This window comes from Nannobrachium achirus (genome assembly GCF_963921795.1).
Source record: "Nannobrachium achirus genome assembly, chromosome: 17".
In the NCBI taxonomy this organism is placed as follows: Eukaryota; Metazoa; Chordata; class Actinopteri; order Myctophiformes; family Myctophidae; genus Nannobrachium; species Nannobrachium achirus.
In genome coordinates, this window is record NC_137824.1 from 48613196 (window position 1) to 48637225 (window position 24030).

The following is a 24030-nucleotide window of genomic DNA, read 5'->3' on the forward strand; positions in this document are numbered from 1 at the left end:
GGGGGTGTACGTCTCTGTATGTGTACACGTGGGTTTGTGCCCATGCTGATGTGTGTGTGTGTTTCAGAGAGGGGAGATGCAGTATTGTCTCTTTTCCCCCAGTGTTACAGGTACTGACTGTTTACATCTGTGTAAATATACCCTTACCTGTTCATGTCCGTGCAACAGTCAATAAACGGAAGCCTGTGCTTTTGATTAAAATTCCTTCCTGAAATGCCTTCATCATTTACTGTACCTCTGCAGGCAGCAGACCCCCTGATTTATATCGTCATTGTCGAGTGGAAACCTTGTATGTCCAAAACTGTTCGTTTTGCATTTATCATTTTGAAAACGATTTTAAATAGTGAAAATAGCCGATCTACAAGCACACAAGGCCTAGCGGTGGTAGGCCTTGTGTGCTTATCGATCTGCTATTTTCACTAGTTTTGTGCAACAGTCCTATGATGGGGAATTTACACAAAAAAAAACGTATGAGTTTTCTGCCCGACAGTGACCATATACAGCACCATTTGAACCTGGAGAAGTGATGATTGAGGTTTATCTCATCAGATGTGAGTTACATTAGTTGTCAATTACAAATTAATATAAAGATGACTTTCAAAGACATCCTCCTGGTGAATCATGTCCTATTTGATACTCATGCATTTCCCCAAGTAATAAACCCCATCCATCTTCATTTGGTGCTTCACAAAGGTTAAAATGGCCAAATACAACTTGATCCAGGTCTGTTTTTGTACCATCAGATGTTTGTGTATGATGTGAGAAAGTTACTTACTCCTAGATAGTTAGAATTGCACAAAGTAGCTCCCAGTGGTAAGTTAATGACTTGTCACTGAAGAAGCCAAAAACATTACGTGGAAAAATACCATTTGAATACCATTCATATGACATGATAAATTGTCACACATCTCTCCAGGGAATGGAAATGGAGGCAGCTCTCTCCACAGTGGGTTTTTCTATTAGATATCAGGTAACATTATTCCTAATATGGGCACAACTCTCTCCACTCTGCTCGACAACGCCTGTTTGCTGGCGTTACAGTCCAGGAAGGAAATATTAGCTTTAGGGCGCGTAACTTGGCACTGTTCTGTTCTCTCCGATTCTGTTCATCTGCTTGTTCTCTCTCTCTCCGTCATCCTCCCTTCTCTCTGATGTCGCTGAGGCTTTCATCCATTCGACCATGTGTGTACTGTGTACACTAGGTGTATGCATTGAGTAGCTATGCGTTGCACCCCGAACTCGATGACCTTTGTTGCGTGTCACTCCCCTTCTCTCTCTCCCCTTTTCCTGTCAGACTACTCTATAGATTAAAGGCAAAACAAAAACAAAAATATATCTTGAAAAAAGAGAATATGGGGCATGAGTAACTGTTTTTGTGCCATGATAAAACATCTCCAGAGTCCAGTACACATGAGTGCAGTAAGGCCCTGACCAGAAGCTAAAGACGTCTCATCAATATCTGGATTTGTAATGCAAGGTTCCTTGCTGTTTGTAAATGATACTAATAGAGCAGCATGTGTTTACATTCATGCAATGGGTTACTAAGTGCTTGTTTATATAGAAGTGATCTGTTTATTGCTGCGTCCTATAGTAGATGACCGGGGCATTCCCATTGGGATACACAACATGTTTTTGTTCCACACAGTTCTCTCTCTTTCTGTATTTGTGTGTGACAGTAGGGCCTATGTGTCTCAATTGCTTTGTCATTCTAATGTGCATTAAAGTGTATCAGTATGCTTGTAAGTAATACGCATCAGATGACCAGTCACACTCAGCTGTAGTAAAACAAAATATACTGAGCTACTGTTCAGCTTGATGTTTGGGTAACCCAGACATGACCTAAAGCCCCCACACACCCTCTGAGCAGAGGGGTGTGTGTGTGTGTGTGTGTGTGTGTGTGTGTGCGTGTGTGCGTGCGTGCGTGCGTGCGTGCGTGCGTGCGTGCGTGCGTGCGTGCGTCGCGTGTGTGTGAGGAGTACAACTTTAGTCCAATCTGTATTGTAGAATATGTTAATACAATATTAGGGGTTTTCTCCCTGCTCTTCTATTGAGACATTTGGACCTTGTCAAAGGTCTCACCTCTAGACACAGGGTCTGACACAATTTTCTGCCTCCATATATGGGCAGGTCAGCCATAGGCATTGAGGTCAGCTATAGGTGTTATGGACCTACTGTTATGGACCTACTGACAGGATGTGCTGGTTTAATAGCTTACAAAATATCTCAGTTAATAGCTTGTATAATATGCATGAAGAGAGTTCACTCTTGCCTGCACCCTGTAACTAATAAATAAGGCTCAAACAGTCCGTGTATGCTCCAGTACATTCCTTCAGCTTATATAATATCTCAGTTAAAGGAATAGTTCACCCCCAAAATGACCTTTTTCTATTGATTAGTCACACCATGGAGACTTGAGTTCAATAATATGTTTTTGTATTTGTCGCATTCCTAAGACAAAAACATGATTATATAGTAAATTTACCCCCATTGATTCTGAATGGGAACCCAATTGCATGGGCCTGGATGGGGACCCAAATACAAGGCCCTGGATGGAGACCCAAATGCATCTGGGTGAGAATCAATGGGGGAACATTTAGGGTTAAGGGTCAAGTAAATTTACCCCCATTGATTCTGACCCAAATGCATTTGGGTCCCCATCCAGGGCCTTATTTGGGTCCCCATCCAGGCCCATGATTGTGGGTCCCCATCGAGAATCAATGGGGGTAAATTTACTATAATCAGTTTTCTTTGTCTTAGGAATGCGACGAATACAAAACAAATATTATTGAACTCAAGTCTCTATGGCGTGACTAATCAATAGAAAAAAGGTCATTTTGAGGGTGAACTACTCCTTTAATGTATGTTTTGTAGATTAATCTAAATCTGCAAAATACCCAGTAATGAAAGCTGTCAAATAATTGCAGTGGAGCAGAAAGTAGGCTACAATATTTGCATCTGCTCTGAGTGAGATGTAGTGGAATTAGTATGGCCTAAAAAATATGAGTGGGATTGTGGATCAAAGAAGATGATGGAGTCAGTCAGGCAGTGCTGGGCCTCTCATCCACAGACTCCCTCTCCTTGTAGTCTAGTAATTCTAGGAAAAAAAAACACTCAGGTTGGAAAAAATTGTGTTATTTAGTTTCTCAACTGATTCTGACAGGAAATTAGGTCTACTAGCCAGGATAAAAAATCTACCATAATCTGCTCACTGCAAATACCCACAGTGGCCAAATCAAGTTGGGCTCCCATCGACTTTCTATACAGGAGGAAAATACCCAGAAAAAAATCTGCTTTAAGTAGGATGTGAGGGGTCTAACTAGGGGTTTGTCATGATGCTGAATCCATTGCAAGCATTTGTTTTGCACAAAAAACATTCCTTGGGCTAAAAATGGCCCCAGAAAATGATGGTTTAGTGATGAAAAGTGATGAGTCATCACTTTTCATCAGTTTTGTGGGCGTTTTCTGGGGCCAAGGAATGTTTTTTGTGCAAAACAAATGCTTGCAATGGATTCAGCATCATGGCAAACCCCTAGTTAGACCCCTCACATCCTACTTAAAGCAGATTTATTTTCTGGGTATTTTCCTCCTGTATAGAAAGTCGATGGGAGCCCAACTTGATTTGGCCACTGTGGGTATTTGCAGTGAGCAGATTATGGTAGATTTTTTATCCTGGCTAGTAGACCTAATTTCCTGTCAGAATCAGTTGAAAAACTAAATAACACAATTTTTTCCAACCTCAGCTTTATTTTTACTGGACTATTGCAGCATGGACCTCCCTCCAGCTATAGCCTAATTACAAAATATACCCATGAAGTATAGACCTAATATATAGCCATATAAAAACGAATCCATCAACTTTTTATGGGGTACTTGTTTTTATTCTGTTGCTATAAACAATGGAAAAATCATTCATGGATGATGATTGTGTAATTGAACTGCATGCACTGTAGTGGTTGTTAAAATGATAGGTGAGTTTGCAGGCTATTGTATTTACTCTGGGTTTAGAGTGAGTCATCTTGATGTAATTCCTCTATGTTGACTATTCTTTACCAAAGAAGGAGGCAAGTGAGCGCAAAATAGGCTACGTAACACTTGGATGAGAGAGGTACGTGCTAAGTAGGTTGGTCCATCTTTTGTGAACAGCATGATTGAAACCGTGCCAGAGGAATTGATCTTACGTGGTGACTGCAGTGAGTGGCAAGCATGGCTAAAATCACATAAACTGCTATAGTTGGCTGCTTGCTTATACCTTTCTGCCTCTCTCAGAGGCTAAGCTGCTCATTTGTGTTAAAAGTTGTAGGCTACAATATTTACTTTATAATTGTACACAAGCTCCAGTCTAATAGGCGAATGAGAACGGCATTGGTAAAAGGCTAAGAACTTGTAAATTCCTGGCTGAGGTCATTGTTTAGGCGAGCGTACAGAGGTTTGGATCATATCCTGCTGAGTTTTTCTCCCTCCCCTCCCTCTGTCTTTTAAGGGACAAACGACACAGCTCTAGGAGTGGAGTAGGCTAGGTACCACCTCTTTGACAAAACCCATCGGAGGCGCAACTGGTGTTGAGAAAAGGCGCACATCTTTACGCATAGAGAGGTGAGTCGAGGAGGGACTTTCTTACTGCTACTATTTCACTGGTGTGACCAGTTATTTGACTTCAGTCACTTCACATACTAGGCTACACTAATTTGAATTGTGCTAAATTATCGACGTTATGTTTGATTGCAGGTGCAAGTGTGTTTGTAATACTTATCCAGTAGCTAATCAGTGTTAATTGGTGTGAATAAAAGGGTGCCTCTAACGTCTCCAATGTGCACAGAGTCAGACAGCTGCACAGTGCACACGCAGGATGTGAATGAGAGAGGTCTGAGACTGAGTGATGCCGCTTTGTATCGCCGCCGGCAGTTTAATAATAAAAAGATCTGTGGCTACTTTAATAGACCTATTCCTATTCGTTTCATATCAATTTCTTGATTGACCTTCACCTGGTTTAGGCTATGCCTGTGTATTATTGCAAATTGAGCTTAAGGGATTGATTGATTGATTGATTGATTGATTGATTGAAGACTGTTAGAAGTTTACATAGGAAAAGGTATAGTTTCATGACAGTACAGTTCACTGGCAGTGGTAGAAGGTCAACTAAAATGAAAGCCTTTGAACTTGTTTCAATTGAGGTCATTTTTTTACTCATATAACATTGAATGACAGACAAATAGTACTATGTAGTATTGTAAAACGAAAATAAGGGGAAAAAATTAAAACACAATGCAAAATAAATTTGTATTTAGTCTACAATGGATGGAGAGTGGAGATGACTTGTTGTCTAGCGTCTGACTTTAACATAGATATGCAAATGTCAAAATCGATAAAATGCCATGCACTATCATCTCCCCAATGAAAATATTGGAAACACTTTCTCATAACCTCCAAAAAAAAACTAGTAAGTAATACTTAAGTGATACATTAGTTAACTATTACTTAAGCATTACTTAAGCATTTATTAAGCTTCAATTTATGATGAAGTACAAGGAATTCATCATTACTTACTGCTTTAGTAACACTATTAGTTAAGGGTGTTACTTAATATATCACCGCTCCACTCGCATCCGACTCTGGGGCCTCGGCCTCGGACCGCAGAGTGGGGGACCACCCCCGGGTACCAGGGAACCCCCAGGACGGATGAAAAAGTGGTTGGAGGGGTAATTTTTTCGCCAGGGGGTCCCCAGAGCTCTGCGATACCTCCAGGGGTCCCTGGAGGGGGTCCCTGAGCGTGTGCCACTCTGCAGTCCCAGGCCAAGGCCCCGAAGTCGGATAGGAGCAGAGCGGCGGCCTCCTGGTTCTCCAGAGCCATAGTCCACAGTCATATCGCCAGAGGTCCCTGGAGGTGGTCCCCGGGGGTGGTCCCCCACTCTGCGGTCCGAGGCAGAGGCCCCAGAGTCGAATGCGGGTGGAGCGGTGAAGGCCCCTTGCGCCTGGTTCCCAAGTCCCAATTTCCCCCTCTAGCCCTGGATCCTTGGTATCCTTCCCCTAATACCAGTAAGACTCCCTAATCGGGAGATAAGCGACCGTAGGTGGCTTATCTCCACAAATGGGGCAAAAATGTGTTTTTCCCAAATCTTCCTGATCCATGTTGATGACATGAGTGTAGACATGCTGTGTAGTGATATTCGTGATTTTAGGGCAAAAACTGTAGGAGCAGTGTCCAAAAATGTGTTTTAAAAATCGGCCTGAAGGTGGCGCTAGCATAGGGCCATGTGAGAAATGAGGGGTGGGGTCTCGACGTTGCCTTGGCGGACGAATAGGTACCGGCCCCGGCTCTCCCGGACGCTCCTAGCCCGAGTTACGGCATTTTATGTGCGCTGCAGTGGCAGGGGGTCCTCCACTGGGGGCGCCACCACTTTTGCATCCGTTCTGGAGCAGCAGGAGTCGGTGGTCCCCGGGAATTCCCTGTGAGCAGCCCCGTTGGGGTGGTCATTTGGTCATTTTTGCACATTTGGTCATTTTTTACATCTGGGGGTGGGCTCCGGGGGTCCTTGGAGGTTGTAGTTTGGCAGGCAAGGAGTGTGTGTGTAAAATCTGGCATGGATCGGGTCAACGGGTGCGGAGATATAAGCAGGGAAAAAGTGTGACGTGTGACGTGTGAGCACATCTGGTCATTTTTTACATCTGGGGGTCCCCCAGGGACCTGGGGGTCCCTGGGGCTCCGGGGGTCCTTGGAGGTTGTAGTTTGGCAGTTAAGGAGTGTGTGTGCAAAATTTGGCATGGATGGGGGCAACGGTTGTGGAGATATAAGCAGGGCAAAAGTGTGACTCACTGACTCACTGACAGACAGCCTGTGGAGGTTTTGGTAGTAAATGCGACGAGCACTCGTGCTGGGCATAAAATTGACCGAAAAAAGTAGATCTACAACCCCCCCCCCCCATGTAGGCTCATATGAATTCATATATTAAGTAACACCCTTAACTAATAGTGTTACTAAAGCAGTAAGTAATGATGAATTCCTTGTACTTCATCATGAATTGAAGCTTAATAAATGCTTAAAGGAGGAGTTCACCACTTTTCTTCATATAATAGGTCCTCACTAATGTTCATGATAAAATATCACAATTTTTTTCTACTCAGTCTAAGTCTCCTAGGAGAGATGTGGGAAGTTCAGAATCCATCGTCTTGTGACATCATAATTTTCCAAAAAAAGAATTTAATCAATATTTTTGAAAAAAAGATTTAGATTTTTATTATCGCGAGAACAATGGCTTCCACTCTAAAATTGCAACTTTTCAGGAATAGAAAGCCTGCAGTTTCTATAAACTGGATTGGCAATCGATGATGTCACAAGACGATGGGTTTCTGACCTGCCCACAGCCCTCCTCTGAGAAAAAAAAAAGAAAAAAAAAAAGAAAAAAGCTATTTTTGAGTGAGGACCAATTATATGAACATAGGTTGAAAAGTGGTGGAGTTCCCTTTTAAGTAATGTAATAGTAATAGTTAACTTAAAGGAGCTATAGTCAACTTTTTCTTGAAAAACGGATGCTAAAATAAAAATAATGTTTCGAAAATATTTTATAAAAAAATAAGCTTCATTTATGTGTTTCAATTAAAAAATGACCACAAAAAGCGTAAAATAATGATAAAATAATCATTTTGGCCCTTTGTTTACATTTACAGGGCCCGTACTTTGTTTACATCCTAGTCTGTAGACTAGGATGTACACCTACAATGAAAAAGTTGACTATAGCTCCTTTAAAGCTATACTGTGTAAGTTGCTCAACTAGTGGTCAGTAGCGTTATAGCAAACCGCGGTCGCGTCTGCTTTTTTCGGCCGTTTTTCGCCGCGGACCGGGCCTTCAGACCACCGCATCCGCCTCGCCTCGCCGAGACCTATCCATAGAGGTCTTTCGTGTCCCTCTACGAGCCTCGGTTGGGGAGCTACATGCTAAACTCCTAGCCCAGTGTAAACACTGCAGTGTAGTTCCTGAAGAGCTCGGCAGTGTATGATCTGGGCTTTGATTGGCCGGTAGGGAGACACGTGTACAGAATGATGCATATGACAATTTTGCCGGAAAAACAGCCCCGGTCACGGCCACCAGGGCTCAGTAGAACACATATAAAGAAAAGGCTTTGGGAGCTGAAATGAACAGAGTGGGTGTTCTAAAACTTTAGCGATTTAATAATTAGGACAATTTTAAGATTTGTTTTATTAAAAAAGTTACATAGTATAGCTTTAAGTATTACTTACTAGTTTTTTGGGGGGGAGGTTATGAGAAAGTGTTACCAAAATATTGAATGCTGTCGCCTACTATCTACTGTAGGAGTCAATGCTTCTCTGCATGCTTGCTTAATAGTGCCATAATGCAAATGTAGTGCCTGATATCTAAGTGCTTGAAACTATTAAAAACAAACAATAGCTTATACTCTGTCCTCTATAATGATTTTCTCTGGTTAAACTGGTAATATTAAAGGGTTAATGGGGCAAATAAATCTTGGGCAGCTGGCAAGCCAAATGCATGATGTCATTAAAAAGACCTGGTGTCCTTATTCTGGCACTGTGGTTCCAGTGTGACATCACTTCTAGACTGGAAAAAAAGCCATTAAAACTCTGTGCTTAACTGTAAGTTTGAGAGCACACTCCCCCCTCCCTTAGAAGTGCCAATGATGTCATGTTTGACATTGCTTCTTTATTGCTGCTTCTATTTATATATTTTATGGCTACTACTTAAAATAATCTATTCCATGTGAAATATCTTTATATCACGATATACAGTAATTATGTAAAACGAACAGTATAGGCTAGTCTGGGCCTTGTGTACAAAATGTAAAACAGATTAACAATCGCTCCATACATAATGCACTAACGTTACATCACTGTGAAGTATTATTCCTAATTCCAAATTAGAGAAAAATGTACAGTTCTCATCAAGGAAGCTGCCAAATCACATGGCCTCTGAGGTGTACTCTCCATCAAGTCCTTCAGATAGCAGAATGGCTGTCCATGAAGGAACCTTTTGTCCCAGCTGTTTATTCTGCTGCAGTAAAGTGTGCAATGGAGAGAGAGAGAGGGAGGGACGATGAGCAGATTGATAGAAAGAAGTGTGTGTGTGTGTGTGTGTGTGTGTGTGTGTGTGTGTGTGTGTGTGTGTGTGTGTGTGTGTGTGTGTGTGTGTGTGTGTTTGTTTGTTTGAGTGTAGATGAGTGAAATGCATGAAAATGGCAATGGCCCCTTGCGATTCCTAATTAGGCAATACTGGTTGGCTGGCTGAAGCAGCATTCTCTCCCCCCTCTGTGGAGGGAGAACTTTACATCCTCACCTCCAAGTCCAACCTCTTTAGCCTGAGAAATTGGAACATAGCCACTTGGTATGAATGAAAGTCTGAGACAGCAAGAGGAAAATAAATATTGAAAGAATGAAAGGGCGAGGGAAAGAGGAGAGGACTGTAGTAGAGTTCCCAGATGTATTTTCAAAATGATGAGATGTGTTTTCAAATACACGCTTGGCTAACATTTGAACATGTATGCTCTTCTGAGAGAGAAAAGGTGAATGGTAGCCTACCATTCATTAAATAGTAAAGTGGGAGTAGGCAATGTCCTTTTAAAATGACAGTAGTAGGTCTACTGGTTTGGTCATGGTGGAAGGGTGGTGTTGGTGGTAAACAAACATTGGACGATTATGTGTTTCATTTGTTTGACCTTCTGCTAGATCTGTGTGACACTGGTACTGTAACATGCCTCCACATGTGATACACAGAAGTAAGTATGTGATTTATACAGTGACCATTGACCATTGAGTATAATAGTCTCGCGAGCCAGACTGTTGCCTCCCACAATTTTCAAACGTTTCCAGTCTGGAACACAGAAGCTCTGAAAATGTGACGCCTCCTTCCCACTTCCGTTTCGTGTTTACAGTGGCACGAAATTATTCAAATATAAATCAAAATCACCTAAGCATAATATAGATTGCTGCTTAGCAGAAATTGTTTTGTGTAAAGATATTTTTAAATATATTTCTGCGAAAGAAAGGTTGAACAGATGACAGTTTCCTCTCTCGGATTGAGTATAATGGTTTTATGGTTCATTATTGTTAATTGACAATTTTAATCAAACCGATCCTTTTTTGTGTAGTAATAGAACAAGCCTTGTATTATCAGGAGGGGTCTGGCCATCCATGAGTCATGGTTCCGAGTAGACCAACGAGAATAAATGTGTTCGCTGGCCCACTGTAACATTTTTATCTGAGTGGAGTGTGTGTGTGTGTGTGTGTGTGTGTGTGTGTGTGTGTGTGTGTGTGTGTGACGTGTGTGTGTGTGTGTGTGTGTGTGTGTGTGTGTGTGTGTGTGTCAGTATCTTATCTAAGACGTGTGTCCCTTGGTAAGGAGTGTGAGTGCACTGACAGATACGTATGTGCCCTTGTGGCCTTTCGAGCAGCCTGAACTCACACAACTTTGACCTCTGTCTGTGTCTAGTGACCGCAGCTGACTTCTAGCTGCTGTTATAGTGTTGTGTTGTGCGTCAGCTGTGTGATGGTGTGTGTGTTGGTGTGCCTGTGTGCGGGGTTTGTTTCTGTTTGTATGCCTTTGTGAGTCACCGCCACTTTCCATTACCCTGACAGAGATTAGGTTGTTCTATTTATCACCGGACTGTCAGTCGGTCTGCTAACCAGGAATGGAGGATGACTGAGTCAGATTGCTGCTTTGGGCGAGAGGCCATGTAGAGAAATGGGGCCACGCATACGTAAACTGGTCTTTTGTGTCGCATCTGCAACCTTTCCATGGGTAACAGTGGAAAGACAGATAGAGAAAAAGACAGAGAGAGAAGGGAGTGGGGATTACGTACTTGTTCCAGGGATGCTCGAGAGACCTCTTGCTAGTTCAGCAGCTTCAAACCCAGACTTCCTGTGAGTCTGGTTCTCAACCTGCTGCTAGAGGTGAAAATTCAACAGGAAATGCCTCACAAAAGGTCCATGTTCCAGATGATATCTTTGAAAGGTTACATGGAAACATGAACACACGTTTGATCATTAGAGCTAAGACTGCCAGAGGCACCAACATGAAGACCTTTACTGTATATGTCTAAGCAATTAAATTGTTCTTTTGCCCGAAACACATTGTAGGTCATCCTTGCTCCGCTAGATCAGTGGTTCTCAAAGTGGTGTCCAGGGACCATCAGGGTTCCTTGTTGAGGGGCCTGTGGGCCTGTAACTCTGAGAGTATACAAATGGAATCAAATGGACCATACAGGTCCATTTGGTTCCATTTGTAGTTCGCTCTCAGAGTTATGCGGGGTCCTTGAAATTAAAAAGTTTGAGGACCACTGCACTAGAGGTTGTTAACCCAAGAAGTCCCTTTTGTTCCCAATCAGCTCCCATGAATGTTCTTAGCTCTGGTCATCAGGGTTAATGGAACCCTTCCATTAAGTTCAAGACATTTGTGTCTTGATCTTGTGTTGACCTGGTGTCCATCACAAACTAATGTCAATTTATTCTTTATATTAACTGATTTGTTAGACGTCTGAATTTTGGAAATCAATGTACATTCAAGTACTGTAGGCTATCTCATTATGCTGTGCAGTTCACTCCTACCTATTTCATACCCACATCTTTCAGTTGATTTCCACTGACTACATTTATACCCTCCAAAAAGAAAAATTAAGTCTGCACACAGGATCAGGCTCCAGAAGTGATTTATTGAAATACCACAAATTAGTACCGTCTTTGGTGGTAGTGCAATAATTCACTTGTGGGAGCTTGATGCAGTGTGCAGACTTTATCTTTCCATAAGAAGAGTGTGCTCATGTCCTGCAGCTGGCATTTCATTGCTTGGATGTGCATCATGGCTGCGTGTGTTCTTTGTTTACTTTTTGCTTTACATGAGAAATGTCGCAGCTTGTCTCCGTCTGTCTGTTTGTGTCAGTCAGTACACATTTTACAGTCTATGGGTTGGTTCCCTTGTCACTGTGACATCACAGGTGATATCACCTATGTAAAAGTCCATATAAGGGTATTCCCCAGAATCCCTTTTATGCCCATATATGAAGATCCCTGAAGATCCATATGGGTAACTGTTCCGATATACATCACTGGCCAGATGGCCAAGAATCGGTGTCGCCCTGAGGCATCTTACTAGTAGTACCCTAGGACCTCATCTTTCTATCCTAGTGAGGATTTGGTCCTCACAAGGATCATTCACATAATCATTCATTTAGGCAACCACTTCTTCTCAATGTTCCCCTCAGACAGGCCCCAATCCATGTCGGATGAACAGAAAGGGGAGGACTGGCGAGGGATAGAAACCACAGACACATTTACTTGACACAACAACTGCTGGGACAAGGGATTCATGCAGAAAGCATGGAGAGAGGACAGCTACAAGGAGGGAGAAAGGAGTTAAGGAAAGAAACCTTGTATGTCTTAAAGCAATATTTACATTAAGCATGAATGCAGTAATACTTAATATTTACAAAAGCCCAGACAGATTTATAACTACTTTCAACCTGGCATCCCTATTTTGAGCATGTCATTATACAGGCAAACAATTTCAAAATGTTTCAAAAATTGTGAAAACAGCAGATCTATTAGCTCACAATGTCTCACATTGTGAGCTTGTAGATCGACAAGTAACAAATATGGAATGAATTCATGAAAAAAATGAAGGAAAAAAAACAGTCAATGTGGTATGAGGGGGAAACAGATTCTTCAAATGAACGAAGGACATATCGTGGGAAGAATGTTCTCGGGTCAGGCCCTCCACTCTTCCACCATGGCGCCGTGCTGCTCGTTAATTAGCCTTTGTAGGTTTAGTTTAATTGGGTGAGAGATTATAAATGTGGAGCGTTATTGAAAGGACAAATAATGTTCCTACAGTAATGGACCAAATCAAATCTGCAATTATGTCCAGATGCCCTTATGGAATCACCCCCACCCCACACACACACACACACACACACACACACACACACACACACACACACACACACACACACACAAGGCGAGTTTTGCTTTGTTGTACTGGACTGCAAATAACAGCCTGAAAGTTAGCAGTGTGACAAATAAATGGAAGGACGGACGGACGGACGGACAGACGGGTGTACACAGTGTGATATTGAGGTTTCCTTTTTTGCGTATGAAATCAATGTTTTCTTGTGCGTCTGCCGTCTGAATGAGGAATGTATGGACATGATCCAATCTTCTTAAAGGAAATATTCTCCTTTGGAATCCAAACTGCTAATGTCAAAGAGAGAAGCTTAATCATTGCTCAAAATAACCAGCCTGGGATCCAGCCTGCTATGCTATAGCAGGCTGGATCCCAAGCTAGAAAATACTGTAACATTTGAAACTACACTTCTTTCTCCCCCTGCCGCATTTTCATGTGCGGGGTTGAAAAAAATACTTGCGCAGAATAGCTTTATCACCTTTATGTACAGGCCGACCTTAACGCAAACGCCGCAAACACGCACAAACACTGCAATGATGATTTGAGAAGTACAAGGCACAACGCTTTATTCCTCCTTAACTCACTCAACAAACGTCAAATGACAATGAGTCATACATTTGACTTAATGATGTTAAGTGATCCAACGTGTCATACCAACATGACCTCAACAGCATTTGGTGATGGGGGCAGTGGGAGTATCTATTATCCCCAGTGGTTCTCATTCAAAACCTTTGTACATTTCTTTTTTACCTTCTGATGTTACAGCAGTGGAATCCACTGATGCATTCCCTAAAAAGGAGTGGAGGAGTTGGTTTTGGGCCTGGGGGGTGTGTGTTGGTGTTAGGGCGTGGGTCAGTCTGGAGTATATACAGCAGCCCATACTGTGCCTTAATGAGGTGCAGGGCAACTCAAATCTGACCCTGTGTGGATGCTACTCTCTCCTCCTCGATTGCTGCTTTTGTTTTGCCAACTTTTCTCTGTTCCCTCGCTGCTTACAGGAAGTAAACATGGCGTTCAGGCACTCAGGTAAAGAGACAAAAATGCTGATGTCAGTGGTGATTCAGAGATGCTCGTAAAATTGTTAAATGTGTTAAGTTAGGACCCAGCGCCAAAGCAGAGATCTATGTGCTGTTGGCCAAGGTACTTTTTCTCAAGCCCATTATTTATAACATAATTTTAGGAGAAAAAAAACATCTTTGATTTTATGTAACTCTCTTTAGTTTCTGACTTCTGACTTTTTAATCTGTGGCTGGGTGTAAATTAACAGGGGAAGGTATGAACAATGCACATGAATCCTTCCTGACAAAGTCAAAGGTTACAAGACAAGATGGGTGGATGGAAATTATAGTAGTGCAACGTTTCCTCTATGATATGGTATGTGGGACCTTGTATTGATATGTACAGTATTATATTATATATATATTATGAAGGTAGGGGGTCCTTCTCTTGATATTTGAATATATATGTGTTTATTTAAAAAACATTTCCCCCCGAATTACCTCCTTAACTTGATGGTTATAAGCTTAGATCTACGGGTTGTATCATCTAATTTCCTCCTACGTTTTGTAACTCTGCACTGTTTCAATTGAGGGCTCCGCCCCAGTGTGTTTTCATTGCACTGATTAAATGTTCATTGAAGTTTAAATAACTAATAAAAAGGACCTAGAGAGCACTAATGTAAGATTCTGATTAAAGTTTATTCATTAATTTTATTATTTTATTTTACATATTGCTTTTAGGGATTTATCGTTTACAAGATCTTATCATGTTTCTGCAACAAAGTACCGAATTGTAATTGCATGGTATATATACATTCTTAAAATCCTGAAACATACACATACTGACATAGTATGCTCTATTGAGATTCTCAACAGGACAGCACGTTCTAATGTGTATATATTACACATTCTGGGTTGCAGTCATTTGACTGGTGGTGGAATACACGTAAAGACCTACTGTACTTTCTAACTAGCTGGTTACAGCTTTATCATTCACCTATGACTTTACATTTACTAGATATAGCTGTATACTGTCAGTAGCTGCTGTTTAGGGTGATATGTTGGCTGGGTCATGCTGGTCAAGTTGTCTTTGATCTACTCAACACCATGTCATGTCCAACGCATGGCCACTCTGACTCATCGCTCAAAGTGGTCCCATACTGACCTTTTGATGCTTAAGTTCTCCCCTCCCCACAGGGACTTTAGAGTGTAGTACCCCAGCCCCGCCTCCACTGAGTGATGGTGCATGCCATGGCTGTTTTTGAGGTGGCAGCTGTCAGACTTGTTTGTAGAAAGGATTAGAGCTAAAGTACTGGGCAATCATATATGGCACACATCAACCAAAGTCACAATGGGTGCATGGGCTCCGTTGCCTCCCCTCTGCCTTTGACAAAGGTCTTTATGTCTTCTCTGGAAGGTCAATGCCCTAAAATAAGCAATCCACATTTAGAATTGATCTCTGCTCTGGCTAACTGCACCAATGTCACATCACGTCATGTGTGATTGGATAAGATTGCCTGTGTTGGACTATTATTCAGCAGGGCTCTGCCCAGTCTTTATCCCTATGGCACAGCTGCAGACAGGCCTCACTGGTCATCCTTCCACAGAGGCTGGGGCCACATGCCTCAGCCCTGCAGAGGGCTGTTTACTCCATCCCACTCAAATAGCTTCCAACCTACCGCTAGCCAGGGGTGTCGCACAACCAAATTCTGGGCCCTGGGTACCTTAACTATTGAAAAATAGCAGATATACAAGCTCACAGCGCGGCACTTTTGAAAAATCTTGAAAATCTGCGCAAGTCTTTGAATATTTCAAATCCCTCTAAGGTTTTTTGAAAAACCTATGTTTCTATGTCAATGGTGCTCAAATTTGTTCATGTTAAGGACCCCCAAAATGATATGTATTTGGCCACGGACGCCCATCTCAAAAAAAAAAAAGAAAATAGCAGATCTACAAGCTCGCAGCACTGTTTTTTTAATAGCTAAAGTATAAAATAATTCCAGGCCCCTCCACCTTGGGCCCTAGTAACTCAGTCCCACTTTCCTCCCCTTGTGACGTCCCTGCCTACCGGTAGCTAAGAAATATTTGCTGTGTTCCTATGGCAACCAGAGCAAAATGGTGTTTCCTCAATTGTAATAAACTGGATTAAGATGCCAAGACCTGATAATGATGTCACCAACGTTCGGTAAGGCAGTGGTTCTCAAACATTTTCAACCCAAAGTCAATATTTATTGGCCACGGACCATCTTTTTAAGACCATCGATGGACGGATCGGGTTGTCGCATAATATTCTATGACTTTTCAAAGATTAGTGAAAAACTCTCAGAAAGATGATGTTTTGATTCTGGCAGTCAATGTGTCAAAACTGTTTAAAATACAGTAGAGTATATAACATTTTTCGTATTTTTTCTATTTTAAATAGCAGATCTACAGATGACGCCTCGGGACGGCACTAAAGTGGTTCTCCTCCTACCTGTCGGACCGTACCTACCAGGACTCATGGAAAGGTTTGCTTTCATCCCCCCGAACCCTCCAAACGGGAGTCCCCCAGGGATCCATACTTGGCCCTCTGCTTTTCTCCCTGTACACCAAATCCCTTGGTGCTGTCATCTCTGCTCACAACCTATCCTGTCACTGCTATGCTGATGACACTCAACTGTTTTTGTCCTTCCCCCCTTCTGCCACCCAGGTGGAAGAACGCATTGCTGCATGTCTGGCCGACATCTCACAGTGGATGTCAGCCCACCACCTCAAGCTGAACCCGGACAAGACAGAGCTTCTCTTCTTCCCAGCTAAGTCTTGCCCCAGGCAAGATCTCACTATTTCCATAGATAATGCATTGGTGACTTCGGTTCCAACTGCTAGAAACCTTGGTGTGGTCCTGGACAGCCAGCTATCATTCAAGGCACACATTGCATCAGTCACCCGGTCCTGTAGGTTCACACTCTATAACATCCGTAAAATCAGACCTTTCCTCACCCAGGAGGCAGCCCAGCTCCTCATCCAGACATCTGTCATATCAAAACTTGACTATTGTAACTCTCTCCTCACTGGTCTCCCGGCATGTGCACTTAAACCTCTCCAACTGATCCAAAATGCAGCGGCACGACTGGTCTTCAACCAGCCTATAGTTCTCACATGTCTCCCCCTTCTCCGCTCCCTCCACTGGCTCCCGGTTGCGGCCCGCACTGAATACAAAACACTGATGCTGACCTTCAAAGCAGCCAAAGGTATGGCTCCTCCATACCTCCAAAACCTGATCAACCCCTACACCCCCACCCGTTCACTTAGATCAGCCAACACAGGGATGCTGACAGAACCCTCGCTAAAAGCCTCAGGACAAAAATCCACTTGTCCGAGACAGTTTGCCCTCCTGGCCCCCTAGCTGTGGAATAAACTCCCTGTCGCACTTAGAACAACGGACTCACTCGCTAGCTTTCGCCGTGGACTGAAGACTCACCTTTTCAGACTCCACCTAAACCCATAGCACTACTGATACACTCAATGACCATACATGAAGCTAGTTAGCATTTGCTTTTAGGTTTTTTAGAATCCTTTTTTTCTTTACTAATTATATTGTTTTTTTTTAGATTTATATTCATATGCATTTGTTATATTGTTGTTGATGTTCTGACATGTTATCTTGTTTATTATAGTGATGTATTATCTGCTTATTGTAAGTCGCTTTGGATTAAAAGCGTCTGCTAAATGCCTAAACTGTAAAATGTTGTAGATTGAGTATTATCCAGGGTTAAAGTGTTTAAATTGATTTTGATAGTTTCTATACTTTTGCTGGGGACCCCTTGGAAAACACTGCTGTAAGGGACTCACTGTCTGACGTGCTGTAAGACAGTCGTCGCTTTGGTATTGAGGACATTGTTGTTGTTGCTTAATCACATGAACCCTAGCATTCCTATTCTGGTCATATCATGATAGTCGAACATTCTTCAAAAATATTCAATCTGACAAGCGGACAACCCTTTGCTTATGCGCCTACCCTACTCTTGGCAAAGCAATTTGGTGTTGAGGGTAAAAAGAAGGGGACCACGTGCAGACCCCTGGGGGACCCCAGTCAACCAAGTATATAGGGCTAAAGATGTGTAGGACACATAACCCCACACCACACAATCTGTCCAGGAAGATGGCTTTTCTCTGGCGGCAATGCAGGAATGTTGATGTGTGTACTGTATAGGAGGAACACAATGGACTTTTTGATGTCATAATACTTTTAGCCTTAAAGTTTTACTGGACCACGTGCTGTTTACATTTCTGACCTAAAAAGCCACTAGCAATACTCCTTGACGCTGGTTAGTCTATTGGCCTATAAAATTCACTGACCAAAGCACAGACAAGCAAGACAAAAAAAGACATGAGGGAGAGAGAGAGGTTAGATAAAGGGGTTGAGCCAGTATTTCTAATTATATAACATCACCTTTCCAGTCAGACCCTGATAAACCAGCCAACCCCCATCCCCCTGTGGAGCAGAGTCCAACACACTGTCTGTGACCATAGGCCAAAACAACCAGACAGACATCCCAACACATTCCACACACTTGGCTCAGTTGTTTGGTATGCTGCTTGCTGCGTGGAGCCAGTGACAGCCTGTGTCTTGCTGCGTCTGATTACATAGAAAACACTGGGCAGCATGTACTGTAGACTACGGCTGGCACAAACTCTTAGTGTTGGTGTTTAGGGGTTTTATGTTGGAACACTATTCAGATTATGCAGTAAGTGTGAGACTTGGGCATTGTTCTGACAAAATGTCAAATGGTAGCTCACTCTGTAGACTCAGAGCTCGTACATCCTACCCAATAAGTCCTTGCCGCAGCCCAGGGTTTGAATCTGACCTGAGGCCCTTTGCTACATGTCAGATCCTCTTTACTGTCACTATCAGCGAATGCAAAACATACTAATTAAAACAATAATGTGTCAAGAATTAGTGTCTCTTAAAAAGTAATCCCTGGGGGTATTGTGCAGTAGTCAGTGATCTGCCAAGGCAACACTGCCCCCATGTGGCATCTAATATGCAACATCCAAAAACATAGAAAAACCTGTATAAAAATAAGTTGGTTTCCTGATTTCAGGGTCAACACAACATTCGAGCTGTGTTGCGAAAGCTAGTTGGAACGCCACTGGGAAAGAAACCGCAGAGAAACCTTGTGTCCTGTGCCTCTGTCATTAGTTTTCTCCTGTGTTTACAGGCAGTCCCAGGAGTTATCTCACCTCCACCATGACCGAGCGCTTCGACTGCTACTACTGCCGTGACAACCTGCACGGGAAGAAGTACGTCAAGAAGGATGACAAGCACGTGTGCACCAAATGCTTTGATAAGCTCTGTGCCAACACCTGCGCTGACTGCCGCCGCCCCATCGGTGCTGATGCCAAGGTGAACACATGGCATGTTTGAGTATGTCAGGGAGTGAGTTAATAATGAAACCAGAGTAGAAGAGATACATTGATTGATAGCTAGACAGTGACTTTCGAAAGAGTTATATAGTATGAGTTCGTTTTCACAACGAGACGGCAGTGGCTCAGGAGGTAGAGCTTGGCATCTGGAAGGTTCCCAGTTCGATCCCAGGCTCCCCCAGAGTTACTGCCAAAGTGTCCTTGAGCAAGACGCGGAACCCTCAATTGCTCCTGATGAGCAGGTTGGTGCCTTGCATGGTTTCCTCCGCCATCGGTGTATGAATGTGTGTTTGAAAGGGTGAATATAATGCACAACCTCTGTAAAGTGCCTTGGATAAATGTGCTATATACGGTAAATGCACCATTTACCACAACTCTTCTCCTATACATTCAAATGAATTCAGCTGAAGCCAGGCGGCTGTTATTCTCTGACAAAAGCCTCTGCCACATAGCAGCTCTTCTTCCATTAGGGGCCTCCTCCTTCAAAATGGAAACTCATCACCACTCAGTCACACATAGTTACCTGTGAGAGAATGCTGGACAGTTACTGCTTAAATCACACTTAAACACTTTATCCTGTCCATGAGTGGCTTCACGGCTCAACACATCCCAAATCACTTTGCTACCCACCAGATGTTCAGTGTTCTGGCCCCAGGCCTCAGTCCAGATGATGAGTAAACTATCTCCATTAGAAAGCGGCACATACTGTATGACATGTCCTCACCCTTTGCCACATCTCTGTGTCCAGGAACTGCATCATAAGAACCGCTACTGGCACGAGGACTGTTTCAAGTGTGCCAAGTGCTACAAGCCGCTGGCCAATGAGCCCTTCAACGCCCGGGATGATGGCAAGATCATGTGTGGGAAGTGTGGCTCCCGTGAGGACGGTAACAGGTGCCAGGGCTGCTACAAGGTGGTGATGCCAGGTGGGCTTGCAATAAATTATGTAGGACATCTTCCTCAGTTTATTTGGTATCTGTCCAACACCCCCATTTATTCTCAGCCTAGCCAGCAGTTCGAGTGAGTGGATCGAGCAGTGCATCGCAGACAGTTTTAATTTGTATTTTGTCTTTCAGGATCCCAGAATGTGGAGTACAAGAACAAGATCTGGCACGAGGAGTGCTTCACCTGCTTTGAATGCAGGGAGCCCATCCGTACACAGAGCTTCCTCAACAAGGGTGATGACATATACTGTGCCCCGTGCCATGAAAAGAAGTTTGCTAAGAAATGCTTCCACTGCAAGAAGGTAAAAACAATGACCATGACCACTTAAACCCTATACTTAAAGGAGCTATAGTCAACTTTTTCATTGTAGGGCCGACACTTTGTTTACATCCTAGTCTATAGACTAGAATGTAAACAAAGTGTCGGTCTGACAATGGCCAAAATTATTATTTTATCATTATTTTACGCTTTTTGTGGTCATTTTTGAATAGAAACACATATAAACTTATTTTTTTATAAAATATTTTCGAAACATTATTTTTGCCAGACCCAGGGGGTCGGCCTACATAAGGCTTTGTCGGTCTGTCGGTCTGTCGGTCCCTCTTTTCCTCAGTGTGCCTGTGTTTGCCTCTGACTGCTCATCTGCCCCTCCCTTCCCTTGCTCGGCTGATTGCCTTGAGTGCCGTCACCTGTACGGGACCAGCTGAGTTGAGTTGGCTGACGAGCTGCTGAGACTATAAATTCCTGTGTGTTCATGTATTAGTTCAGTGCTGCAAAACATTTGCCCCACAGCCATACTAGTGAAAACAGCCCATCTACAAGCTCACAAACATTTCCAGCTGCTCAGCCTATAAAATCCTGTGTGTTCATGTGTTAGTTCAGTGCCATACTAGTCAAAACAGCCGATCTACAAGCTCACTACGCTTTGTTGCTGAGACTATAAAATCCTGTGTGTTCATGTGTTAGTTCAGTGCCATACTAGTGAAAACAGCCGATCTACAAGCTCACTACGCTTTGTTGCTGAGACTATAAAATCCTGTGTGTTCATGTGTTAGTTCAGTGCCATACTAGTTTTCATTGCGGGTCTGGCACAACCAGGTGACCTGGTCTAGTTATATTAGCATCCGTTTTTCAAGAAAAAGTTGACTATAGCTCCTTTAAAGATGCAGTGCCATGATTCTTTCCCCCCCTAAAACATGATTATCAGGTATTATGATTATACTAGGAGGAAGGGTTTTTCCAAAAAAACAGTGATTTCACACTTTGTGAAATCACTGTTGTGATTAGAATGTTCACCCCAGAAAAGGACACTAGGGTTCATACGCTTGATCTGTTGAACATGCACAATTCTGTCCCCTCCATATTCGTAATGTCATGCTTTAAAAACCAAAGAGAAGTTCTGATTCATGGATAAGTGCATATCGTCATTGTCGGGTGGAAACCTTGTATGTCCAAAACCATTCGTTTTTATCATTTAAAACAAGCGCACAAGCGAGGCGTTGTGTGCTTGTAGATCTGCTGTTTTCACTACTTGTGTGCGACGGCCTTGTCTGATGAAGCAGGACTTTACTTCACGAAAAAAACGTACACGTTTGAAACTTGGAGATACAAGGTTTCTGCCCGACAGTGACGATATGCTTCAGATTGAGATGAATGTGTTCCTCTGGCCTTCCTAAGCCCATCACCTCTGGAGGGATCAGCTACCAGGACCAGCCCTGGCATTCAGACTGCTTCGTCTGCCGCACCTGCAAGAAATCCCTGGCCGGAGCGCGCTTCACCTCCCATGAGGACAGCGTGTACTGTGTGGACTGCTACAAGACCGAGGTGGCCAAGAAGTGCCACGGCTGCAAGAGCCCGATCACAGGTACTACTATATTGGCATTTTCATAGTATGATGGCACTGTAGACTAGTTAATAATAGTGTAGTCTCGAGTGGCCAGACTGTTGCCTCCACGATTTGGGAAATGCTCGCGGCATACAGTCTGGCAAACGGAAATAGAAACGATGAGTGCGAGATAATGCGGATGTGACGCAACCGCTCCCTTGGTGCAGTAGCAATAACATGTCCTACTGGAAACGTTATGTTTCCTTTCAATATTTCTGGGGGCGTTATTTCATCTTTCTCTGGTGTTATTGGTGTTACCTCCATGATGTTTTCAAACATTTTCTTAAACTATACACCCATAACAAGAATAGGCCGCTCAAATGACTTTGTCTGAGCTATTGTGTTTCTGTTATGTTTCCAATGGGACTCAGCACTGGCTACTTCTGATACTCGCCGTTCGGTAGCTGCCGTTCCAGAATCTATATAGCATTCGGAGATTGTGGAATAGTTGTCTGGCTACGCGAGACTAATAATAGTGTGACTTTCGTGTGTGTAATGACTGGGATTTGCTTTCACATCATATTTATAATAATAATAAACTATAATAAATGTATTTGTGTTATTTTTTTAAAGGAAAATAGCCAAATTTACAAGCTTGTGAGCTTGAACAGCTCGTGGCTTGTGAGCAATCTTTATTTATTTTGTGTGACACTATTGTGCGACACATTTGTGACACCGTCAGGGGTGTAATGGTACTTTTAGAAGTGGGGGAGTACTGCTGCCCTACAGTCTACCCCTCCACTACACCCCTGGACACTGTTGTTGTACTTGTAGCACAAAGAATTAAAATTAATCTATTAGCACACATGCATGCTTCTCGATTATTCAATGAATCAAAAAAAGGTTATTGTGTGTGGGGCACAGCCCTACCCCTGAATGACAGATGTTCTCTCCTGCGTGTGGTGATGCAGGGTTTGGCCATGGTACCAACGTGGTCAACTATGAGGGCTACGCCTGGCATGAATACTGCTTCAACTGCAAGAAGTGCTGCCTCTCTCTGGCCAACAAGCGCTTTGTCATCAACGGAGAACACATCTACTGCCCTGACTGTGCGAAGAAGGTGTAATGATAATTCTTTAAGCAGAAACAGTCAAAGCAATTACAATTTGGGAATTTCTTTGGACAATGCCTGCTTTTGAAAAATAAAAAGCTCAAAATGATTTTCCCATTGAACCCTATTTGGGTTTGGGTTTTTAATTTTAGTTACTTAAACTGAAATTACGCTTTCAACAAAGTATGTTCAACAGATAAGTGATAAGCAACTACAGTATACAACATGGCAATCTGTTTCAGGGTCATGGTTTAATACTAACATACCAATGGGTTTTCTTTTGTGGATTTGTGATATGTAATATTAATCAATTCTAATTCAGAATGTTGTGCTGCCTTTTAAAGCAAACCCCTTTTCAGTGCCTTACTGGAATTGTTCAAGGAGAATACTGTGCTTTTTACATGCTTACCATTACTCATGCATACACATTTTTGTGAATCTGATCTCTGTCAAATCTATCTCTGAATAGATTATTGGAAAATGCTGTGTGAGCAATTAACAGAAAAGAAACATCTTTATCGATTGTTCCTGCAATATAAACTAATATTACTCAAGGCTTTACTAATTTTACACAATGCTTTTTGGTGTGAACCGAAGAGTCTGGAACTTTAACATGAAATAAATGAAAATCACGATCCGAGTTCTCCGTTGTACTTTTTATGTGCTCATATCAAAGATGGCGAATGAGTAGTAATCACTAATAGTAATAATTCAACAGTTACAATTTCGGACATTTTATTACAATTGGCATGTGGGTGGACCTTACACAAAATGTCACAAAACGTAACATGTCAACATGATGACATACTGTACTGTTTAGCGGCA

General features: G+C 42.7%; 1 protein-coding gene across 1 annotated transcript; it reads left to right on the forward strand.

The window, feature by feature from the left end:
• Nucleotides 1-19148: 19148 nt before the first annotated feature.
• Nucleotides 19149-23648, forward strand: fhl1a (four and a half LIM domains 1a; the record flags this gene model as incomplete). The annotated part of the gene is made up of 5 exons (XM_080745577.1): nt 19149-19304; nt 20073-20250; nt 20401-20570; nt 21947-22133; nt 23066-23648. The coding sequence occupies 5 exons, from the start codon at nt 19149-19151 to the stop codon at nt 23218-23220; spliced, it is 846 nt and encodes a 281-aa protein (XP_080601703.1). The 3' UTR covers nt 23221-23648.
• Nucleotides 23649-24030: the final 382 nt, after the last annotated feature.